Source organism: Mugil cephalus, chromosome 8 (genome assembly GCF_022458985.1).
Source record: "Mugil cephalus isolate CIBA_MC_2020 chromosome 8, CIBA_Mcephalus_1.1, whole genome shotgun sequence".
Lineage (NCBI taxonomy): Eukaryota > Metazoa > Chordata > Actinopteri > Mugiliformes > Mugilidae > Mugil > Mugil cephalus.
In genome coordinates this window covers 13089766-13111192 of record NC_061777.1, presented here as the reverse complement: position 1 = coordinate 13111192, position 21427 = coordinate 13089766, and the positions used below count along the sequence as shown (strand labels likewise).

Below are 21427 nucleotides of genomic sequence, written 5' to 3'. Positions count from 1 at the left end.
GGTAGGGCAGGGTGGGGCTCTAAGGGTTACTCTGTTATAACGAGCAGTCCAAACAGAAACCACCAGCGGGACTATGACCACATTTAGATGAAATAAACTGCTTCCCAGAAGACGCTGAAGCACAAACAGTAGAAAAATGTTCCATTTTTCTTTGCGACAGTGTTTACTCTGTGGATGAACTCATAATGTCTCACTAAGGCACGTGCTATCTATGGCATGCGTCCACAGGAAACAGGACAGCGGGTTACAGCCAGTGTCTGAAGGGTCGGCTGATGTGGTCTTCGATACAGGGAGTTTTGCATTTGTGTCTGTGCTTGTGAATCCAACCACAAGAATGCAAAGCTGAATCAAAAACTTTTTTTTTTTTTAACTAAAAATTATACTAATTAAGCTTTTATACATCATCAGTGCAAAGAACTCACCCAGCAGGGCAGAGTTTCCGTCTCCCAGGGGAAAGCGTTGGTAACGGGGAACGTTGAAGGGAGGGAGGAGGTGAAATTTCCTCTCCAGCAGAGGCTCAAGGCGCGACGCTGACGGATCAGCTGGATGGAACAGGTTATAAACTTGCTGGCAGGCAGGCCGCAGCTGGGCCACTAGAGGGGGACATCAAACCAAAGACATGAGAGAAGCTCAACCTGAGAAGATTGCTGTGAGGTTAATTTATCTGAAAAACATATGAGGTACGCAAGCGATCATCAGATACAGTTACTGGACATATTTTATGTTATGCAATCCGCTGTTTGAAGGAGCTTACCATCCAGCATCGGAATGACAGTCTTTCTGAGGGCGAGCACTAAGCCCAGCGGAGAGCCAAAGAGGAAGAAGTCCGACACCTCAAAGTCAAACTTCCCCAGGGAGCCTCCATCCAGCATAGTGCTGCTGCTCGACCTGCGTGAAGCTGTGTCGTTTCGCAAGACACTGGAGTGCAAGCTGGAAGGACGGCACAAAGTCATTCCCTTGTGTGGAGCTAAAATTAAATCACATTGTGAAAGTACGTGGAAAGTAGGGCTGATTTTTACGACAACACACCTGGTCAGGAACGCCTGGTGCTGTTTGATTGTGTCCAGCTCGTAGGTGGACGAGTCACTCCTCTTGCGTGGCAGTTGTCTCTTGGTGTCGTCGCCTGCGCTGGCACGAGGGATGTCAATGTTGCTGCGGCTGAGGTGGCGGCTGCCTTCCAAGTTTGGAGATGTCGATCCATGTCCGCTGTTGATTATGATGCCGGGAGAGAGGAGGTCCTGGTCCTGTGAGAGTCATTCATAAAAAAAATTGTTACAAAAAAATCTACGATTAAAAAAAGGATCTTTTACAACATGCTAAAACATTCACAACTCTCACCTGTACACTGATGACGCTGCCCCTGCGACTGCTGTTCTGGCTTTCATTTACTGTCTGATTGGTGCTGCACAGAGCATCGAACCCCAAGATTCCTCCCACACAGTCCCCAATGAGACATACCTAGAAGATAAAAAAAAAAAAACTCATCTCACCGCATCTCACCAAGTTCAATAATCAAAGCTGGATTTTAACATAAGAAAACAAAACAAAAAAAAAAATCCACCAAAACCTCAACTTGTGAGTATTCAACGGTGAAGATATTTTAGACAGCAGTAACTGACCTGGCCAGAGAAAGCAGACCCATCCAGAGACTTCAGAAAGTCGGTGTACACCTGGTTGGCTCGGACAATGACTGTGGCCACAGCGTCCTGGTACTGTGGAGCAGAGGTGGCCAGGAGGGGGAGAGCCGCCAGCGGGATGTGGTCCTGGCTACTGGACAGACAACCCTCGTCATAGCTGTAAGGGTTCAGGCTGACACAGAACACAACAAATAACTGGATTAAATGATGTATGGAGCAGGGGTCTTTAATGTTTTTCAGGCCAAGGACCCCCCAAACTGATGGAGGGACTCAGCCTAGTGCCATTTATAAATATACATTATTATTATCATCATTTTGCATTCAACATTAAGCTATTCAAATAAAATACAGGTTCAAATATTCATGTTTTATTCAGTAGCTGGACAATGGGAGCGAGCTGCACTGCTAGCTTCTGCTAATATTAGCCCCTGTATTGCTCCTGAGTTCAGTGTTGACTGTAAGATAATGTCTTCTGGATTCGTGTTAATGTGTATTTAAAGAAATTGAAAGAAAAACTGTGGGGGAAAAATTTAAAAATACATGAAAATGTCTAATCAACCAAAGATTTTGCAGCCACCCTGCAGTACCCCCTGTTAAAGATCTATGGTTTAGAGTATTAAGTTCAAGGCAACCACAGACCGCCAAACATAAACCGTCGTTACATGTTTCCTGGAGCCTGCACAAAGAAATCTGTGTGTGTGTGTGTGTGTGTGTGTGTGTGTGTGTGTGTGTGTCCTCTTACTTGGACACTAGAGAGAATGCCTCAGCACAGATGGCAGGGCAGGGCACCAGGCGGATGGCGATGCGTCCTAGCGCAGCGGGGTAGTGAACGCGCATGACTGTGTCGAAAGCCGTGCTAATGGTGTTGACGTCAGCCTGCTTGCTGTTCTGGTCTCCTCCACCTGTGTCCAGGATGTTCCCTCCATGCAGGACCAATATCAGCACATGGATCTTGGAAGGCTGCAGACACTGCTGGGTGGCGTTCTCCTGAGAACAGCAAATTGAAAGAAAGGTGACGGGTGGGAACGTTGCCCTCGGAGAGTGTGCAGTTAATTACTTGTTTACTTGATGAGCATGGCCACAGAATGGAAATGTGACAAAGGAAAATCACAGATAAAAGAATAATTCCTCTGGGACTGGGCATGAAACCGCTGTTATCAGATTTGTACTTTATGGTTTATGATTATTTGTGTCCATCTTGTCAAACACGGACCACACAGCAAACTTCTTTTCACAACCACAGAGGGAAGAGGGACCATGAAGGGAAACAGAGCAGAGCCAGCCTCCACCTGGACAACCGTTGGGCTAACAGCAAACAACAACCATGCTTCTGGAGGACAAGTCACATTAAATAGCACAGTACAATGTGTAGTTTGGTCTGATCCAAAACTTCACATTTCCTCAGACGCAATACATGTACACTCAACGTCGGCTGCTAAGTACAAGGGAGTCGAACAGAGGGTGAGGAGTACACACGGATTTGGGCAAGGAAATGGGGCAGGGGGCGGTAAGTACTGGGTTTGTCCGGGCAGATCTGGGGTCTTTGGGTAACTACGGTACCCCACAGTGCACTGGGGCCAAAATGTTTACTTACTGACTGGTGCCTTGTTACCATGATGGTGGGAATGGGAGAGCTATCGGGTTGGCCGCTAAGAGAGCCACGCATCTGAACACAAGAGGACAGAGAGGCTCAGGGACAAACAGCCCGTCTCTTATCCTCCAAACATTAAAGCCTGTCATCCGGTCGTTCATAACGAGACTTAAATTATATCAAGTTTCACGCTTTGGATGCTGAAGGGAAATGTTTTAATGCTTTGCACATGGCTGTTATGATGGAATAATCAATTCAGACATGGAGCTGCATGAGAACAGGATGTCAGAACCGTGTTTGGTACGTACACGCTCAGTGTTGGACACACATACCTCATCTAGTCTTTCCTCTATGGCTGCGCTGTCATAATCCACAGTCATTTCCTTGAACAGCTCACCTGAAAACACACACACACACACACACACACACACACACACACACACACACACACACACACACACACACACACACATATACTTAACACACATGCCGTCTATATCGTAGTGCCAGGACAAAGTCACCACGTCATACCAGGGGTTTCCTCCGTGTCGCCAGCTTCAATCTTGTCCATGAGGTCGTTTGAATTCCACTTGGTGATTTCCTTCGGGAACACCTCCTCACCATCTGACAGGTCCTCTGCAAGGGAAACACGCGACACGTCCTCATCAGTTACAGCACATTTGCCATTCAGCGGTTAAAAAAAATCGGCATTTGTAGAAAGAAACATTGAGGTAATCATAAGAAAAGCTTGTTAGGGTTACCACGAGATATTGCCAAGATAGGTCATTTATTACTACTTCATGTAAAGCCTTATTAAACATTGTGGCCATCAAGTGTATTTTTTTTTGTGTACTGGAGGCCGTGTGCTTTCACCGTGATTAAAAACAATTACGCATATTTTGATTCATATAAATATGCATATCTAAAAAGAAAACCCAAAGCTAAATATTTTTATCTCATCATTTCTTTCCTGAGACAGTTTTGTTTTTACTGCCAGCGTTACCTTCTGCTCACTTTAGTCTGTGCTTGCAAATGGACAATTTAAAATGTAATTTATAAATCTTGCCACTCCATTCACACCCACACTGTTTACACTGCTGCAAAGAAACAACACAAACGTTGGAGACCGAGTGGAAATGGTTTTATTTTATAAAGACGTGCTTCGAAATCTGACAGGTGGCGGCCTGATTCACCGCAGGCTGTTTTTAACAATCAAACAGCCTTCTGTCATTAATTTAATTTCTAAGATAGAATACGTCCTGTAAGTAGCTCGGCGTCAGGCGACTTTTTAAACTTCATAGTAATTTCATCAGTTGCCTCGACATCGTTAAAATAACATTTTATTCCAGCTTAATGTGAAAGTCGTGAGCTAGAAATCCATGACAGCCATGTAAGATAAGTTAAGTAGTTTATCATCTTTCTATAACTAATGAGTAACGCTACATCAGACACACTGAATGTCATATTTATGGGGAGATCGCCTCTTAAAACTTTCCTTTATTAATATGCACACACAAAATAGTGGAGAGGGAACATGGCAGTTAAAAATAAACTTGGGATATGCTTATTGGGTTTTTTTTGATGATTACCCCAAGAGGAACATGATCACACACAAACTTAAGGAGAGAAATCTAATATCGGAGGCAATCCGAGCCAAGCCCGTCTGTCTCCATATTTAATTTGAGTGCCTCCGTCATGTGATTTATTCAGGCATCACACTTGCGTTCGCGTGTTTAGGTTCACGTGATAGATCTGATCACGTCTGACTGATCACGTCAAGATGTCGTCTCAGCCGTGTAGAAATATTTGTAAACTGCACGAAACTGAGGTCGGCGCTGGAGCAGAACAACAGTTATCACAGCATCAGCTGTTGCAGACGCAGGAGGTTATATACACTCATTTATGACAGTGCAGTGATTCAATAAAATGAAATAATTTATACATGCAAAGGTGAAAACTGCAGCGCAACTTATGTCGGTGCACTTCAGTACCAGTCTCATACAGCATTGGTACACAGGTTTATTCTTGATGCATCATCAAGTACAAGTTTACCACACAACTACGGGCCAACGTCCATTTATTGCACAGACGTATCATGAGTTGTAAAGGATTTTGTGTGTTTGTTTTTTAATGATTATGCTGGAACACGGCGAGTGAGGACGTGATGGGCATGTGATTTCTGAACTTGACGCCTTGATGAGACACCTGGCCCGCGTCCTCGGCCAAACTCATCCTGCAGGGGAGCGCGGGTGTCGCGCGACACTTATTTCAACTGCAGCCCCAAAGCATGCTGGGTATCTGGGAAGCTTAAGAACTGATCTGTAGTTAAAGAGATGCACGCAGAGCAGTTGAACAAAAGGGGGCAAGCAGGCTGTCGGGGAAAAATGAGCACAAACGACAAACATCCGGTCCGACCTCGGCCTTTAACTCAAAATCAAAGCGGCGGTTACCATGAGCGTCGAAGAACTCCTCATCTGAGCTGTCGTCCGAGTCTCGCGCTATGCTCTGCATCCTCCACTCCGAGATGCTGTGACGTGACGGGCTCACTGAAAAAAAAAAAAATAGAAAAGAAAAGAAAAAAGGGCAAAAAATTCACTGTTATTCTGGGACATGTGTCTTAGCCTCTCTCTGCGCCTCTTTCACACACACTACAACAAAGAAATATTGCACAACACACACAAAAACACAGTGTTACATAAACATGCAACAGTCTCAGTGGTGCATTGCTTCATCACAGATGGACTGCTTGGTGGTCAGGGGTGGTGTGCGAAAAGTGAGGCCCGGCACAACACAGAAGAGCTAAAGGCGGGGGAAAATGTCAATACTAAAAACAGGCGTTGTCTATCACATGTCTTCACTCCATGCCTCATATATCATTAGCGCAGAAGAGGAGGAGTGTGGGGGTGGAGGGTGTGGGGGGCATCGCTGCGAGGGGGAGGCTGGTGAGAGAGGGGCACAGCTGTAGCTGTCAGCGCACAGAAGGAAACAGCCGCGGTGTAGAGGAGGGTCATTGTGAGGAGTGTCGGCCTCCTCTTGACTGTGATGTCAGTTCTGCTGCTAAAAATAACCCAGGAGAGAACCGCAGGGGGGGGAGTTACAAGGGTGAGACAAGGTATGTCGGACGAGATTCAGGGTCCATGTGGAGGCTACAACAAGCAACAAGCCTTAAAGAAGAGGTGCAGCTTCCCACGGCTACGTTTTAACGTGCGGTTTGAACGTGAGCTAAAGAGTCTGCACACTAAAAAAAGCTGCCCCCGGTGCGTTTGACTTTATTAACACCAGTTCAACAACTCGAGATCACAGCCTTTCTGCAGACTCTGATTAATTCACCTTGCGGGTAATGTTCAGCGGGTTTTAAAAAATTGATTTTCTGATTCACATAAATGTTGATTTCAAAGGCCTGGATATCGATTCATGAAATCCATTTCTTGCATTTTCTTGTTAGAAATGTAGCTGAGGTCTTCTGAGACTGGTTTCTGCACGAAAAGGCTCGATATCCGTCCACGTGTGAGGGAGACGCTGAGAGCGGAGTCAGGCCTGAAAGACTCGGATTTTGAAAGTAAGACGACAGAGACGAGCTGCACAAAAAAGCCAGATATGTCAACTAGAGTTTAAATATTTTGTAAAAAAGATCATTTACAGTCAAATGGGGATCTCAGAATCAAATCAATCAAGGAAACCAGCAGAAATACACAGCTCTAGTTCTCTGTGTACAGCTGAAACTAAATTACTTCACTTATTGTGCAGCTACAACCAAATGAATTCAACCGCAGCTTCCATTCTTATAGAAAAGTAAAAACAGACGGCCAAGGACTCCCTTTCAGACTTTATATCTATCTATATACTAATGAAAAGGCAAAGTGTTTCTTTGGCTTTGCACCAGCTTGAAGCTTGACCTTGTTGAATTCTTCACATACTAGATTCCAGTGTGAGCAGGTCTCAAGTATCACAACTGGCTGTGTTTACTTACGGGTCAGTTTGACTTTGATGATAGTATATCTTTATCTTTAAGGCAGGAAAGAGTCGGGCAACAGACGGAATAAATGAGGCGCAAATATAGATGTGATAACGTGTGAGGGAATAAGTATGTGCTGTGCTATGTGAATACACGACAAATATACTGTACAGCAGTTTCCCCGTGGTACCTTTCACATCAGCGGCAGTTTCACACACTGTCATGCACAGAGGCGACACAGGTGAACAGGTGGAGAAGGCGTGCTTCTCACCTCCTCTCTTGGAAGAGCGGGAAGAGCGGGAGGAGGTGGACCACTGCTTGGTGAGCACACCACGTGGCTGGAGGGTCTCCCCTCCTGAGCTGGCTACCACCTCCTCGGCTTCAATGGAGTGGATTGCCTCTTTAGCTTCTTGGTCTTTGTCTGGAGACGGGGCGCCACCGTTGACCTCGGTGGCCTCCTCCGCCTGACTGAACTGGGCCATCTTTCTGGCCAGGGCCAGCTGGGTTTCCAGCTCCAGCTGCCTGATGTCCTCCATGGTCAAACCGTACCACTCATCCTGCCAGCACCAGGCCTGCCTGTGGGCGCGCACCATCACCTTTCGGAGTCCTGGTGAGTAAAAAGGGATTGTAAACTTAAATGCAAACTAGATAACACTTATAAAATCTAAATATGTGGTCGGCAGAGGCAATAACCCTAAAACTACCATATTAAATGAGACACTTCTGTGACTGTTTACTCACCCACGTCATGAATGAAGCGTTCGATCTTAGACTGCATGCCCCAGTAGCGAAACTCCACCTTGCAGAGTTTGTAGGCACACATGATGGGGGTCTTCCCTGGGTTATTGTTATAGTCCTCTATCCAGTCATCCTGCAAGGGACCCCTCTGGGTCTTGGCCGACTGGTAAAGCCTGGGGTCTTCCTCTGCCTTGTACTCATGAGGCGGGATGGGATCTGTCACTATGTCGATTGGGTCTGCAACAGACAGTTCACATTCAGAAAGACTCACATAGGCAGGAGTTACGAGAATGACGTGACTATGCTTTTATTAACATGTCGTTGTGTGTGCTTAAGGGGGTGGAGTAGTGGAACTTGCATGGGCTTGTGTTCAACAGCTTGAAATTCCTTTTGTAACTGAACTTCAGGCTGCCTGACTCAATCAGGTACACAGGACTGAGTGATTGATTACAGTCATTAAAAACAATGTTGTAACTGGGTCACTGTATACCCCGAAACCATTATTGTCTGAGCAGTGTCACATTCAATGGGCAAACATGCTCTCAAGCACATAAAAAAAAAGAAAAAACAGACGCTGTACCATGAAACTGCCACAAGTGGGCCTCGTCCACTGCTTTTGTTTAAATAACAGGGAAGCATATCCTCTAGACTAAACCTGTCACGTTAAATATACACTTGCAGAGTGTAGGTTTATGGCAGAGTGCGCACACGGAGCTCGCTAATTAGCAAACCGATGCTTGGACCTATACACACGTTTTATTGTGTGAGTTTAGGTCTCATAATGGTTCAGGACTCACCAATAGTCCTCTGTCTCTTCTCTACTGCAGACATGTTGAAGACATCTGCTTGGTTGCCGGTGTCAGGTTTGTAGTAGGTCTCAATGTCAATGGAGAACTTCTCAACAAAGGGGCAGGTGTATCTGAGGGAGACGAGGCAACGACAATTAACGGAACAGAAGAGTGAATTAGCAGTTTTATTATGGGGCGACGACATCCTTCTCACGGCTGAGGACAGGAGACATGCGAGGTATCTGTTGCTGTCACTGGTTGAATAAGACGTGTCACGCCCCTTGGAGTCTATCATTAACCTGACGGTACAGTCAAGGTCACATCTCTTTTCAGCACCTTCACATCTCTGTGATCGTCAGGGCCCGTCACAGACAAACAGACTGACACCCCGACAATGAAGGGCCATCAACGTCTCGCAGGCTGAAAGCGCTGCTGGCCACGCGCCAACCTGATGGTCCACTGTTCTGACAACTTGCTGTGAGGCCTTTATTCAGTCCAAGCTTTTATTGACAGACAGCTTCAGACTTATAATCATCAGAATAACCATTCGGGGCATTTTAAGTGTTACACTTACGTAAACATGGTTTCAATTGTCATCTTAAACTAATTAAAAAGCTGAAGCGGTTCGGCACACATGCACGCCGCGCATTACTATATTGTAACGACATAACAAACTCCCCATCCGGTTCTGCACTGGTTCTGTCTTGCAGAACCAAACCTCACCTGGTGCGGGTGTAAGGGTAGGCGTTCCAGGACTCCTCCTCAACCCTCAGTGCCGCTTTGGGCAAGATGGAGCGGAACCAGCTGGGAATGTGCATGCCGATGTGGTAGACCTTGTGGGTGTACTGGCCTGCCCCACCTGGTCCATCTGTGTAGGGCTTATTCTCCAGAATCTCCACCCCACTACCTTCACCGCAGCTCTCTTCTCTGCTCTTTTTCTGTAAGGAGAAGAATGAATGAAGGCGTTGGGATCACGTGTTTGCATCTTCGCAGAGCAGCGTGAGGGAGGGCGGCAAGTTTGAAACTAAACTATTTTAGTTTCAGTCTGAAACAGATGAATTGATGGGCGGTTTCTACACATACAAGTGAGTTGTTACAGTGAGTACACAGACAACACGAGACGACGCACACGCCAAAAACAACAGCTTCCCGGAGCTTTGTCAACTCTGAATTGCAAATCGGAAAGTCCAAAAAACCAGCCCATGGAGCCACGCCTTCCAATATTTACATTCCTGATCCACACAGGACAAAAGGTTGAGTGGGACCTTAGCATGCAGCTGCACTGAGACACAGCTAGGTGTTTCAAGGTCCCAAAGACAGGAAAGTCGGGCGCGCACAGAGGAAGATCTGTAATTGTTGATGTGAGGAAAACAGGAAACCTAACCAGCAGAGCATAGTCCAAGTGCTGACAATCTCAAAAACACACAAGAAGCAAGGACGATAGCCACCAGAGATTACCCATGTTTCACATTTTCTGTGTCTTTTTATCAGCATTGGTCCGGTCTTTCCACATACAGCTCAAAGTTTGCTAAAAGATAAGACATACATACTTCTCCTGCCAGTCCAGAGAGGAGAGGTGATGCAAACAAGCCAGTGAATCAGTGGAGCAGGAAGGAGGAAGCCATGAGGCATCCAGCACTCCGGACCTCATTACCTCTGACAGGTCATTCATTAGCCACCCGCCCTGCTCTCAACAGCCCAGACACGGCTCCGAAGACACAGCACAGACACTGCAGCGCCGTCAGAACTGGCTGTACACACAGCCAGTACACGAGACAGGAAATCAGCAATGGAACATGTTGTAGTCGAGGTAAATGTCAGGTTTACTGTGTCCTATGAGCACACAACCCTTGTAAAAATTTACGCAGCTATGCAAATACGCAGATTTAGAGTACACGGACGCAGACGAACGGCTTTTCCATTCGTGTGCCTTTGGCAGCATCTTGTAAATCTGGATGCTAAGACAGCAGTCAAGGAAGGAAGAGTTATTATATTTTTTTTTATTATGTTTGGACTATCACTTTAATTTTGTTCCAGACAGCTGACTGCGGCCTGTCAAAAGCAGTGTCTCTGCGTTGGGTGAGTCTCTCCAGTTCACCAGGAAAAAGGCTTAGCTGTTTCTTTAGTGGGAAGTGAGGGACTAGATAACATCCTCGAAGAAGCGTGTTTAGCTCACTCGCGTAAGGTGAAAGTGAGGAGGCCGTGCCTGGGAGTGAACATAAGGTGCGAGGTGTGTCGACCGCCTTTAAAAGCGAAGATGAGCACACAAAACAAAGTTCCTGTTTAGTTTAAGTCCTGCCATAAAACTTGCGCCACATTGTACTCTCACTTTCTTTCCCTCTCTCTCTCAATCGCCGATGTATTTTTTTAAACTGGCACTGCGAAATAAAAGCCATCTTTTTGAAAGCCCGCTGTATTTAGATCCGAATGCTCTGACAGGATGAGAGTCACATCCTGGTTGTTTTTTTTTCCCCCTCTGGTGGCTAATTTAGCAAACCATGTTTCCTGTAGATGCTGCTTTCAAGTTAATTCAACAAACCGGTCGCTTTGTCCGACGTGACGGATCTGCATGAATGAATGCGACACGTATTTAATTTCACGTATTTTGCATTTTCTTCGTGCATTTCTGCAAACCCTGCACTCGGGATAATGAGTTTACAATTAGATATTAGATAATAAGAGAGCGGCATAAAGGCAAAGGCAGGGTAATTGAGAGGAGAGATGGGGTGGGGCAGTGGCTGTTGAGGTGCAGATATGGCCACGCTCTGCTAAGGCCCTGGCTTACACCGGGGATAGATCGCAGGCAAGCAGGCCTACGTGCAGCAGTTGCCCTGGTAACATACAGCAATGAAGCGAAGGGTAGCCACACTCTTTCCTTCCACCCCCTCTCTCATTTCTTCCCGTCCCTCCTTCGCAGCCTCTCTTTTTAATCCACCATTTTCTCTCTTTTTTCATCCACTCTCGTGAACAAAACCTGACCACTGGCATTCTGCTGATGTCACGGTTGCCACAGTGACGGCGATGAGGCCGTGTAGAGAGGGTGAGGTCAGGAGAAAGGTAACTATGGGTCAGTGATGTATGAATTTCTTTTCCTGTTTTACCTGCTTCAGGGAGCACACATGAACCACCAACCCCCCGTCGTAAGGCCAAGGCTTCTGGTAAACCTATTTGCACACGTGTTATAATCTAGTTAAGCTTGTCACAGAACTCTGCACGGCACAGTGTCCGATTCAACAAAGGTGCCAAAAGAAATGATCGAGTGTGGAGAAGTGTGGCGCAGTGACTAGTCTGGGCCGCTTCGAAACATGTGCTTGCTCTGGGGCACGTCCGCTGAGTCACATTCTCAAACTTCTGCAGCTCAGCTGGATTACCTGTGTGTTTGGTACACATTAGGGAGGGTGTGAAGAACAGTAAAAGATCAACGAACAAGTCTGGCAAAGGGCAAGTCTGATATTCTCTGAGACTGATAGTTTATCAGTTTCTGCCGCTGGGACAAAAAGTTTAATTTGCAACTATATAATGTCACTACAAGCTCCTGTTTTGTAAAGTGTTTCTATTATTTTGGCACGCCCATTTTAGTCACTGATCCGGACTAAATAAGAGAAACACTTCTGTGTTTGATGCTTCACTACATAACCATTCAGTTCTTTTTCCAATCAACATACATAAATGTTTATGTTATCCATCTTATCCAAGGCAGCCGTTCCTCGTGAGGAATGCGGGAAAACAGCTCCGCTAACATGTTCTTGTGTTTCCCCTGTATGACCGTCTAACTGCAACTTCAGTCACGGCACATTTACCACAATTTGCTGCTTATTTCACTTGAAATGCCCCACAAATCTCCTTTTTCCCGGGTCTGATTGCCTGATAAGAAAAATAAACTCTTCTGCCGGCGTTTCCACTACAACTTAGATCACCAAATAAACAATGAACACAGCCAACTATGCGAACCTTCAACGACAGTAAACAGTAAAGCTGCCACTTATAATACACGTTACATAACCGTGCAGCTCAAATACGTGTGACACTTCTAAAGTTTTAGTTGTAGAGTTTTAGATTGGTATTTTATCTCAAACAATTTACCCGAAGTGGTGTAACAGAATGTTGAAATAATAACAAGTACAAATAAATATTGACAATTGAGTCACGGAGTGATTGCTCTCCCTGCATCTATCAGTACCACTGGATTAAATAAATCCTTGTGCACACACCATATAAAGAGAAAATATTTTGACTCACTGCACAACTAAAGCTGTACAAATAGGATTTTCCTTCTCAAACCCGTAAAGCTCTTACGCAGACCCTCGACCTGCAGCAAAGAGTCTGCTTTGGCGAATAAAACTGTCCAACACATACGAGGCAGTGTGTCCATCTCTGTCGCAGCGGTGTGTGTGGACAGAGTTTACGCAGAGAGATCAGGTTGACCCCATCCTCGCTGTGGAGAAACGTGCAACTGGTTCCTCAGAGTTTCAATTGGGTAATCTATCAGCACACAGGCTCTCTTTATTCCGTTACTTAATCGGTGTCACGCGCCGTGTGACCAATCATTTCATAATTGGTCATGATGTAATCACGCTCTTGGAAAGTTCCTGTTGTTAACGTGTCTATTCTCTGGCTGCGTATTTTTGTCCCCGGCTTCTCCGTCACGTTTGGCCAGATGTGTGTGGGTGAGAATTTGGCGGGCGAACGTGGCGCTCACCTGGATCATATAGAGCTGGGCGATGCGGTACTCCTCCACACTCATGGGCATGGGGATGCGGTACTCCTTGATAAGCATGATGAATCTCGGAGGGGGGTGGTGGTGGGGGGGGGGGTTGACGGGGAGATCAGGGAGAAGATTGACAAGGGGAAAAGGGGGAGGGAGGGACAGAGGGGGAGGGAAGGGGAGAGGGGAAAGGAGAAACTACGGGTGATCCTGTGTGCGATTCGTCAAGTCGCCCGTGGACGTCCACATTGATGATTCCTGCGGGGAAAAGCAAAAACAGGAAATGAGGTGTGTTAATGGCGAAGGTATTTAAAAATAAATGCAAACAAGCTGTCAGTCGCCGCACACTGAAAGCACGTCTCTGTCGACGTCCGTCACTCGGAAGTGGGAAAAACCACTGATTAAAAGAACAGCGTGACAACGGCACAGACTAAAAACTCTAAACCTGTGAAATTCCCCCACAGACAACCGAGGACAAAGACCCATCCTCTCACACGCAGATGACGAGGCGAGAAGAGCCGGAGTGTCATTCAGGACATGTGCTCGGCGTAGCTACTGTACATCTGGTCCGAGCCTCGGCTCCGCGAGTCAGCGCTCAGCCTCCGTCCAGCATCGCGCGTCCAAGTCAGGCACGTCCCAGGATTAATTTCCCTTCTTATACACAGGTCACTTCTCCTGAAGCACGTGAAAAGGGGGGGGGGGGGTGGCTGGCAGTCTACGGAGAGAGCGCCCGTGCCTTGCGACCGGTCCAAGCGGCCACCCTGTCTCTCCCGACCTTCCAGCGCCGTCACATGGGGGGGCTCACTCAGCGTAAGAGGGATTACAGCTGAGTGGGGAGCATTACATAACTGTGCATGATCGAGGTTTCACAAATAGCAGCCTTAGAATTACACAAAGCATTGTTTTCAAACCACTGGGCAGATAGGGGTACGTGTGGGCTATACATGCGCAACGTGTGGGTGGCGTGAGTTGCAGGAGTCTGCCTCGGCCGCCGAGGGAGGGACGGCCCTCCGAAAAAGCCGAGCAAGTACAAAACAAGATCATGACTGCGCAGCGCGGTGCTGTGCTGTAGTGGGAGTTTATCTAAATTAAATATCGCTGGTGTCAGCTAAGGTGACACATTAACTGAAGAGGAGCCAAGTAGGAAAGAGAGACTTCCACTACTCGAAAGAACGCTTCTGTCAAAATGATGAGTGATGAATTAACACAATTACCAGCTGAATCACAGGAGAGTATCTTTTTTTTTTAATATATCTTTTAATTCCAACTTGGATAAGCACCAATTCTGTCAACAGTAATAGATTCAAACCTCGAGATAATAGGAAGAGAAGACGGTTTGTATTTAGACAGGTCCGGTAAAAAAACACAGCGGACAGGATGTTAGTCACACTTGTTGAGGAGATTGTACTGTACTCTACTGTACAGTATGTGTGAGGGAAGATAACACCGCCACCGCCACCTGGCACAGCCTCCATTTGGCTGTCTAAATGTGACTACGCCGCATTGCGTAACCCCAATATTCACTCATTTCTGACCTATGCCTGCAACTGGACCTTCCGCTGGATCCCAGCCATCGTGACTAATCAGACTAATCACGCTAATATTCCCACTGCGTCACTTATCCGGGAAACAAAGGCCTGCATTGGTGAGGCTCCCGGTGTTTAGCACATGGTCCTACTCATCCACCTATCGGGAGCTTTACCCTGCAACTCGTCACCGGAGACATTTCTCGTTTGACGTCTCAAACCAGAGAAGCCGCTTATTTAACGGTCTGGGAGGCGTTCTCGTTTAAAGAGGGCAACGCTGCTTTCTATACATGTTTGATCTAATATCTCGGCTTTACACCGAGGAACAATGCATCAACGAAATCAGAGCAGAACACCGCATTTGGCTGAAAATAACTGCACTCTCGGGAAACGCCGGCCGGGCTAAAACTAGGCTAGTGTGAGAGGCCTGGAGAAAAGCCTGAGGCTGAGAAGTCCACAAACAGAAGCCTCTAGAAGTCAGAGCCAGGCTTCAAAGAGGAGGGTGGGGGGGGGCTGCGGGGAGGGTCCCATGCTTATCCTTGCTGACAGTATTGATGAACAACTTCACTATTTACTTGAAACACGGTTCAACAATGTGGCAACAGCTTGAATGTGGGTTGCAACTGATGCCGCAACAAACTTCTGAGTGTTTCCTCTTGGCCGGGGATTCTGGAAGTGACAGCTGTAAAGATTTGGAAGTGATTCGATGTGACACGGAAAGACAAATTCTTTCGATGTTTGAGTATCTGCCAGAGAATGGCTCCTGTGCGAATCAAAGTCCAGCCAGTGACGGGCGACCCGCACACAAGGAAGTGACATCTGGTATGCAAAGTGGAGGAGGGGAGGGGGGGGAGAACAAACGGGCAGGAAGACAGGAAAAGCAACATGCAGATTAACAGAGGGAGGCCGTACAGTCCTAGGCTTCCTCTGGACACGAGGAGCCTTTGGCCGCGATGCTGTGCAGGGATTTGTATCAGTACTAATGCACGTACGTTATGACACCACGCAGGCTTTGCTACTGGTTAAAGCTGCAACTGATATTTCCATTACTGATTAATCTGCCGATCAAAGTGTGTGATGTTCACAACTCACGCAAAGCAGACCGACTTCCTCTCAGTCAGCTGACGGAATAACTGTTTCCGAAACTACTGTTTACACAAGCCCCAGGAATATTTTTGTCAGATCTAATCCGACACTTGGTCAAGAAAATAAAAAAAAGGCGGCGGTTCGTTAATTTGTGATTCATGTCGATTTTGCTTTACTTCGCTTCGGGACAAGTAATAAAAAAATAGTACATGAGGCGAGGCTATTAAATAACGAGACTAATACTGTCTTGACTTATTTCTGTCCAGTCATGTTGTTTGACAGCCGCACCTCGTGCACGTGAACGGGCCGCGCTATAGGCTGTGTCAAACGCGGGACGTCGTGCCACCTGTTGATCCTGCTCAAATGAGCCGTTTGCAGTGTTTTCTTTCGGCGCTGGTTTAAGTAAATCATGAAAATCATGTGGCATACTGTTTGTTCCAGTATCCTCCCTCTCGCTGTGTGCCAGCAGGTTTCTCAGCTGGCGAATGCAACGAGAACAAAGATGGATACACCCAAAATGGTGGATACTTTTTATATAACACAGCACATACATCGTGTAATTATGCAGTGCGGGCGGCGGCGGCTTGGATTTATTTGCAAAGCCTTCGCCTTTAATGATATGCAACAGATTAATAAGGCTCAGCCAGAATATCTGCTTCGCAATTACAGTCATTATGTTTTCCTTTACAGCTGTGCTCAAGACGCAAACCCATCCTGAAAAAGTCACCGCTGAGAGCTGAAGGGTGTCTCTCTGACTCTTTCCTGTGCGACTGATGCAGATGCTGCGCACAGAACCTGTAATGCTCGATCCCCCGGCAGCCTCCAGAGAGCACCGGAACCGTGCTTGACCCAGAAAAAAAAAGAAAAAAAAGCACTCTCACACACACAGAGCTTAAAAATAGCCCGGTCACAATAATCCAAGCATACGCAAGCAGAGTGCTTGACGTTGTTTGCTCAGAGAATATGCTCATTCCCTTCTAAAAATACAGTCTCTGCCCCCCCTGTAGGCAGTGACGCAACGGCAGCACACGCCAATGCACGGCGCTCATCGCAGAGCAAGCCTCCCATCTCCCTGCTCCTGTTTCTGACAAAAATTAAGCCAGTGGCGATTTTGGACCACTTCCTTTCGTCGTTTCTGGTGCCTTTTAAATAAAAAAAAAATGTGGTCAGCTGCGGCATGGCCGCGCACCCTGTGAAGAAACGAGGACGTCTGTTTAAAATCACACAATTTACTTTTACATCTGTATCAGGGCTGAATTAAGACACTGACACACAAGCTCTTTCAGAGGCACCAGTTGGACGTCATCTGCTTTAATGTGCCCGAAACCTTCCCGACAACACGATGCATGATACCAGAGGAGTCGTGAGGATGATGCCCGTAATCACTGCTACATCTGTGTGACTACGGGAGTCGCCACAAACAAACGGCCGCTCTGAAATGCGCACATCTGTTCACCTCTGTCCATCAATGCTGAAACGTAACCTTCCTACTCCGATGCTTCCACAGGTTCGGCTTTACAACAACAACGAAAAAAAAAAGCTCACGACTGAAAGCTACGGTTTAGGTACAGATTAGGACGGAGAGCAGCAGCTGGGCCGATGTCTAATGCGGAGCAGAGCACCGAGAGCTCGGTGTTGACTCACAGGAGGCTTTTCCGAAAGGCCACTATGGAAGCACTCCTTTAAATTTAGCCACGTTTTACTGAACACCACGCCGAGGCGGAGAACCAGAGAAGGTGGTGAATCCCAGAGGAGCTGGGGGAGGGAGGCAGGATTTCCCTCATGACTGACCGGAGTCAGGACCCCTTTAAAATACAAGCGGAAAATGTTAGCCCCTGAACTGCCCGAAATACCATAGATCAGTTTCACAGTGTTGCTTTGATATTGCAGAGACGACTTCAGCTATGGCAACCACTACAAACACGGACGCGGCCTGTGACAAGAACCCTTGATTGAGTTGATGGGCTTACCCCTCAATCCAGTTAAAATGTCAAAAGGCTTAAGCCACATGGCATGAGCGAGGGAGTGCACCGTACACCTGCAGCCACCAAAGAGACCATGAAGCAAACACGGTTTAACAAAGTTCTTATCTGAGACCATGCTTTACTGCGGTTAGACTCTTCTGTCCAGTGCAGTGTCTCGTGAGAGGCAAAAGATAAAAGTTATTAACCGCGGCATAAGTCAGATAAACACATCTGACAGAGTAAAATTTGATTCACGCCTTAACCTTGTGAGACCCTGCGTCCTCGTACCGGGGGCGTTAAGTGTTATTGTGCAGCTTATTCTGCTTCATTTCGACTTTTATCCTCATTGTTAGAAAGTAGTAAAAACACATTTCAGTGGATGCAGTCCGCTGCCAATAATAAATGTACAAATGCACAAATGTACAAAACCTATCAAATTTTACTTTTGAAACTTGTTTATTTATGTTTATTAACTTTTCTAGTTCAATGCAGACGTAACAAATTCTATCAATGGTAACGAGCTATAACTTAGCAAATATCGTTTGAAGACATCGGGGATTCATTATTTGCAATTCTGTCTTCGCCCAGCCATGTTCAGTTTTATATTTTGTTACGTATTTATTATAATATACAGTGAAATAATCCCCATATACACATATGAGGACAGAATTCTTTCCAAAAACTACTTCCTGTTCAAAGACGATGCTTAGTTTTTGTAGTTCTTTGGTCCTACTAATCCCAAATACCTTGGAGAAATTAAAAATGCATATGAAACTAAAGCTCAGGTCTCAGGAGGTTAAACTTAATAAACAGTTTTATGCAATTTTAACTCCAGACCGGCTACTTTTATCCTCGTCTAGATGTGTTAATTATCTTACTTGAATATTTCTTTGGAGCACACAGGTGCAGACAGGGAAGACAAAGAGCACGTTTCACTTTGCTTTACTTCAATAAAGCAAAGGAGGGGTCAGCAAACATTTACCTTTTCTACATATTTCAAAAGTGGTCAGGATTCTTTGTATGCCAAGAAGAAAGGCAGGAAAACGTTTAGAGAGAACCATTATTTAGACTTGTTTTTGAGCTGAGCTAATAAAACAGACGGATGCGACACAATAGGATCCCCTGACACTAGAGGTGAACAACGCAAAACCTACAACAACATTGCAACGGCACAAACCGGCAAAGCAATAAGACCGCGTGAAATAATGGGGTGTCATCTTGTTCCTGTGCAATAAATGCAGCGAGCTGTCGTGGTGGCCATCCCTCATGCTATACTGCAGGCTACACAGTTGGGATGCGCAACCTGTCCTTGTTCCTAACTCATCATCGCGGTACAAGGGGAAAGCTAAAAATACTTGACACCCTGTGAGCATCTCCTCCGTTGTGTTCTTCCTCCACCTCCTCCTCCTCCTCGTCCTCGTCCTCCTACAGTGGCCCTGCAAGTTGGAGCTTCTAAAAATGATGAATGCACGGGAAGGGAAGGAGGAAGAAAAACTACAGAGCACAGTGGAACGAGGCGTCGTGAGACCTGATGAACCCCGATTACTGCAATAGAGATTCATTTAACAAACTAAAACTACAAGTCTGTGCACAGACTTAAAAAGATATTCTCCAGTTACAATGGATGGAAGATGTCAGAGGGTGTCACAAGTGCTCATTTGCTGATTGGAAATGTAAAAGGAAGCCACATGCAGCTGCAAATGCATTTGGATGGTCGGATTTATATAAAATAAAAGCACAAACATGAATCCCAGTAAGTCTCACTAAGTCTGGATCAGACGGGCATAAGCAAAGTTTTACATTTTATAACCCCGCGGCATGTAATTAAAATTCAATCCAAACAAATCTTGCGCCCAGTGAATGCCGAGAACTTTAAGCTGCTTTAATGACGGGAGCAGCCATTGTTTTCTTTCACGCCTCAGTGATGCTCGAACCAGCCCACCCTTTATCCAAAATGGGACAGTTACATACCAACTCTAATCAACACCACGCTTCACTCCGAAAATCCAAAATTAGATGACCTTATATGCAAATTACGCTCGGATTAATCGGCTACGTCCCAAGGTTAAGCGAGGATCTCCCCTCGCTGTCGTGCTCTCCAGGCGCGCTCAGACGGCCCAAATCAAGCGGGCAAGAGAGGGGTCTTATGTAACTCGGGCAGACGCGGGAAAAGGAAAGCATCGCCACACTAACGTTTTGTCCATTCCATTAAGTAATCCATGTAGACCACAGGACACAGAACGCTCTAACACATTTAGGCAATCATCCCCGCCGGTGCCTCTGAGAGTGTTGGACAGCAACGAGATCCCGATGCAAATTAAGGCCTTGTTGCTGATGTGGCGCCTACTGCTGGGTACTTTCTCACCACTGGCAGCGCAGAAGCACGACACAAAGGATGAACAACAACAACAAATGGATTTCCAGTATCACCGCCACTGGCAATCTCTCGCAATAGTGCAAAGTAGTTTTGATCACATGACATACTACAGTGATGTGATTCATCATTGTGAGGCGACATCTACATTATAAGTCGTGGCAGGTTCACACGTATCCAACCAGGTAATTTACTAAAGATCGACCGGCTTGTATTTCATGTAAAGAGTTTACACCGTAATATATCAGCTTGATGTATTTTCTCACATTCAAATTAACTGCTCTTACTTGCTGTAGCTCGGGCAAAACAAGATTTTTGGAACAACCACGTGAAGGAAGAAAAATGAGTTATACTCGAGAAAACTCGTGAAGAAAAATGTTTCGCCTCAGGCAAAAGCGTATTTCCTTTTCAGCCCCTTTATTCTTGCCATCATGCTTCAAACGGGGCGGTTACCATGGAGACACAGAGGGCCCTTTCCTCATTGGTTGCCAAGATGAAGTCAGAGTGACGAGGGAAGTACAGAGCAGACGCTGCCAGGGCTCATACTTCTTCCTCCCGTTTCACCTGTCTCCACTTTCACTTCGGTCCGTCTCCGCTGTCCCCGACGCCTCACGCTGCACTCGGCTTTACATGCAGGAGACGCTCTTTATGTAACAGAATGCAGCATTTAAGAAAAAACAAAAAACTAAAAGGGGCTAAGTGCAGCAATCTGGCCTTTGCAGGACAAACTCTGCTGGTCAAAAACTTAAAATGAGTGCGAGGACAAGCCTGCTTCTTCCCACCTCATATGGAGGGTTAGAAATGCCCTATGCCCTGTGAAATTATGATGCAAGTTTTCTTTGTGTAGTTTAAGATTAACCTCGTAAGAACTCTTAACGGCTCTTGTTTCATATATTGAGCAGTGAGTTTACAACAATGTGTACTTTGACAACTTCAAGCGAAAACAGCGTGTGAACCGAGGACAGAGGACACGAAACAAGAAGTACAGTGCAAGGAGCAACAGACCTGAAACAGTGTTCAATCTATGCATTCATTTAAATGTTAAGGTGCAAAAATATAAAAC

At 46.2% G+C, this 21427-nt stretch overlaps 1 protein-coding gene across 11 annotated transcripts in view; it reads right to left on the bottom strand.

Annotated features, from left to right (window-relative positions):
* The window catches only part of LOC125012121 (membrane-associated phosphatidylinositol transfer protein 2-like), a 36695-nt gene that overhangs the window by 7447 nt on the left and 7821 nt on the right, over positions 1-21427 (bottom strand). For 6 of the 11 annotated variants that reach the window (XM_047591837.1, XM_047591844.1, XM_047591842.1 and 3 more), the window contains exons 2-15: positions 13409-13672; positions 9433-9647; positions 8719-8840; positions 7925-8158; positions 7374-7790; positions 5679-5774; positions 3760-3864; positions 3561-3625; positions 2380-2624; positions 1620-1809; positions 1339-1458; positions 1030-1244; positions 755-930; positions 423-593 (exon numbers count right to left, since the gene is read on the bottom strand). In XM_047591837.1, coding sequence (XP_047447793.1) covers positions 423-593; positions 755-930; positions 1030-1244; positions 1339-1458; positions 1620-1809; positions 2380-2624; positions 3561-3625; positions 3760-3864; positions 5679-5774; positions 7374-7790; positions 7925-8158; positions 8719-8840; positions 9433-9647; positions 13409-13486 — 2449 coding nt within the window. In that variant the 5' untranslated portion in view covers positions 13487-13672. Of the gene's footprint in view, positions 1-422; positions 594-754; positions 931-1029; positions 1245-1338; positions 1459-1619; positions 1810-2379; positions 2625-3560; positions 3626-3759; positions 3865-5678; positions 5775-7373; positions 7791-7924; positions 8159-8718; positions 8841-9432; positions 9648-10259; positions 10406-13408; positions 13673-13908; positions 14073-21427 lie in introns of those variants that run through there. The other 5 variants (XM_047591841.1, XM_047591847.1, XM_047591848.1 and 2 more) reach the window with 3 other exon arrangements.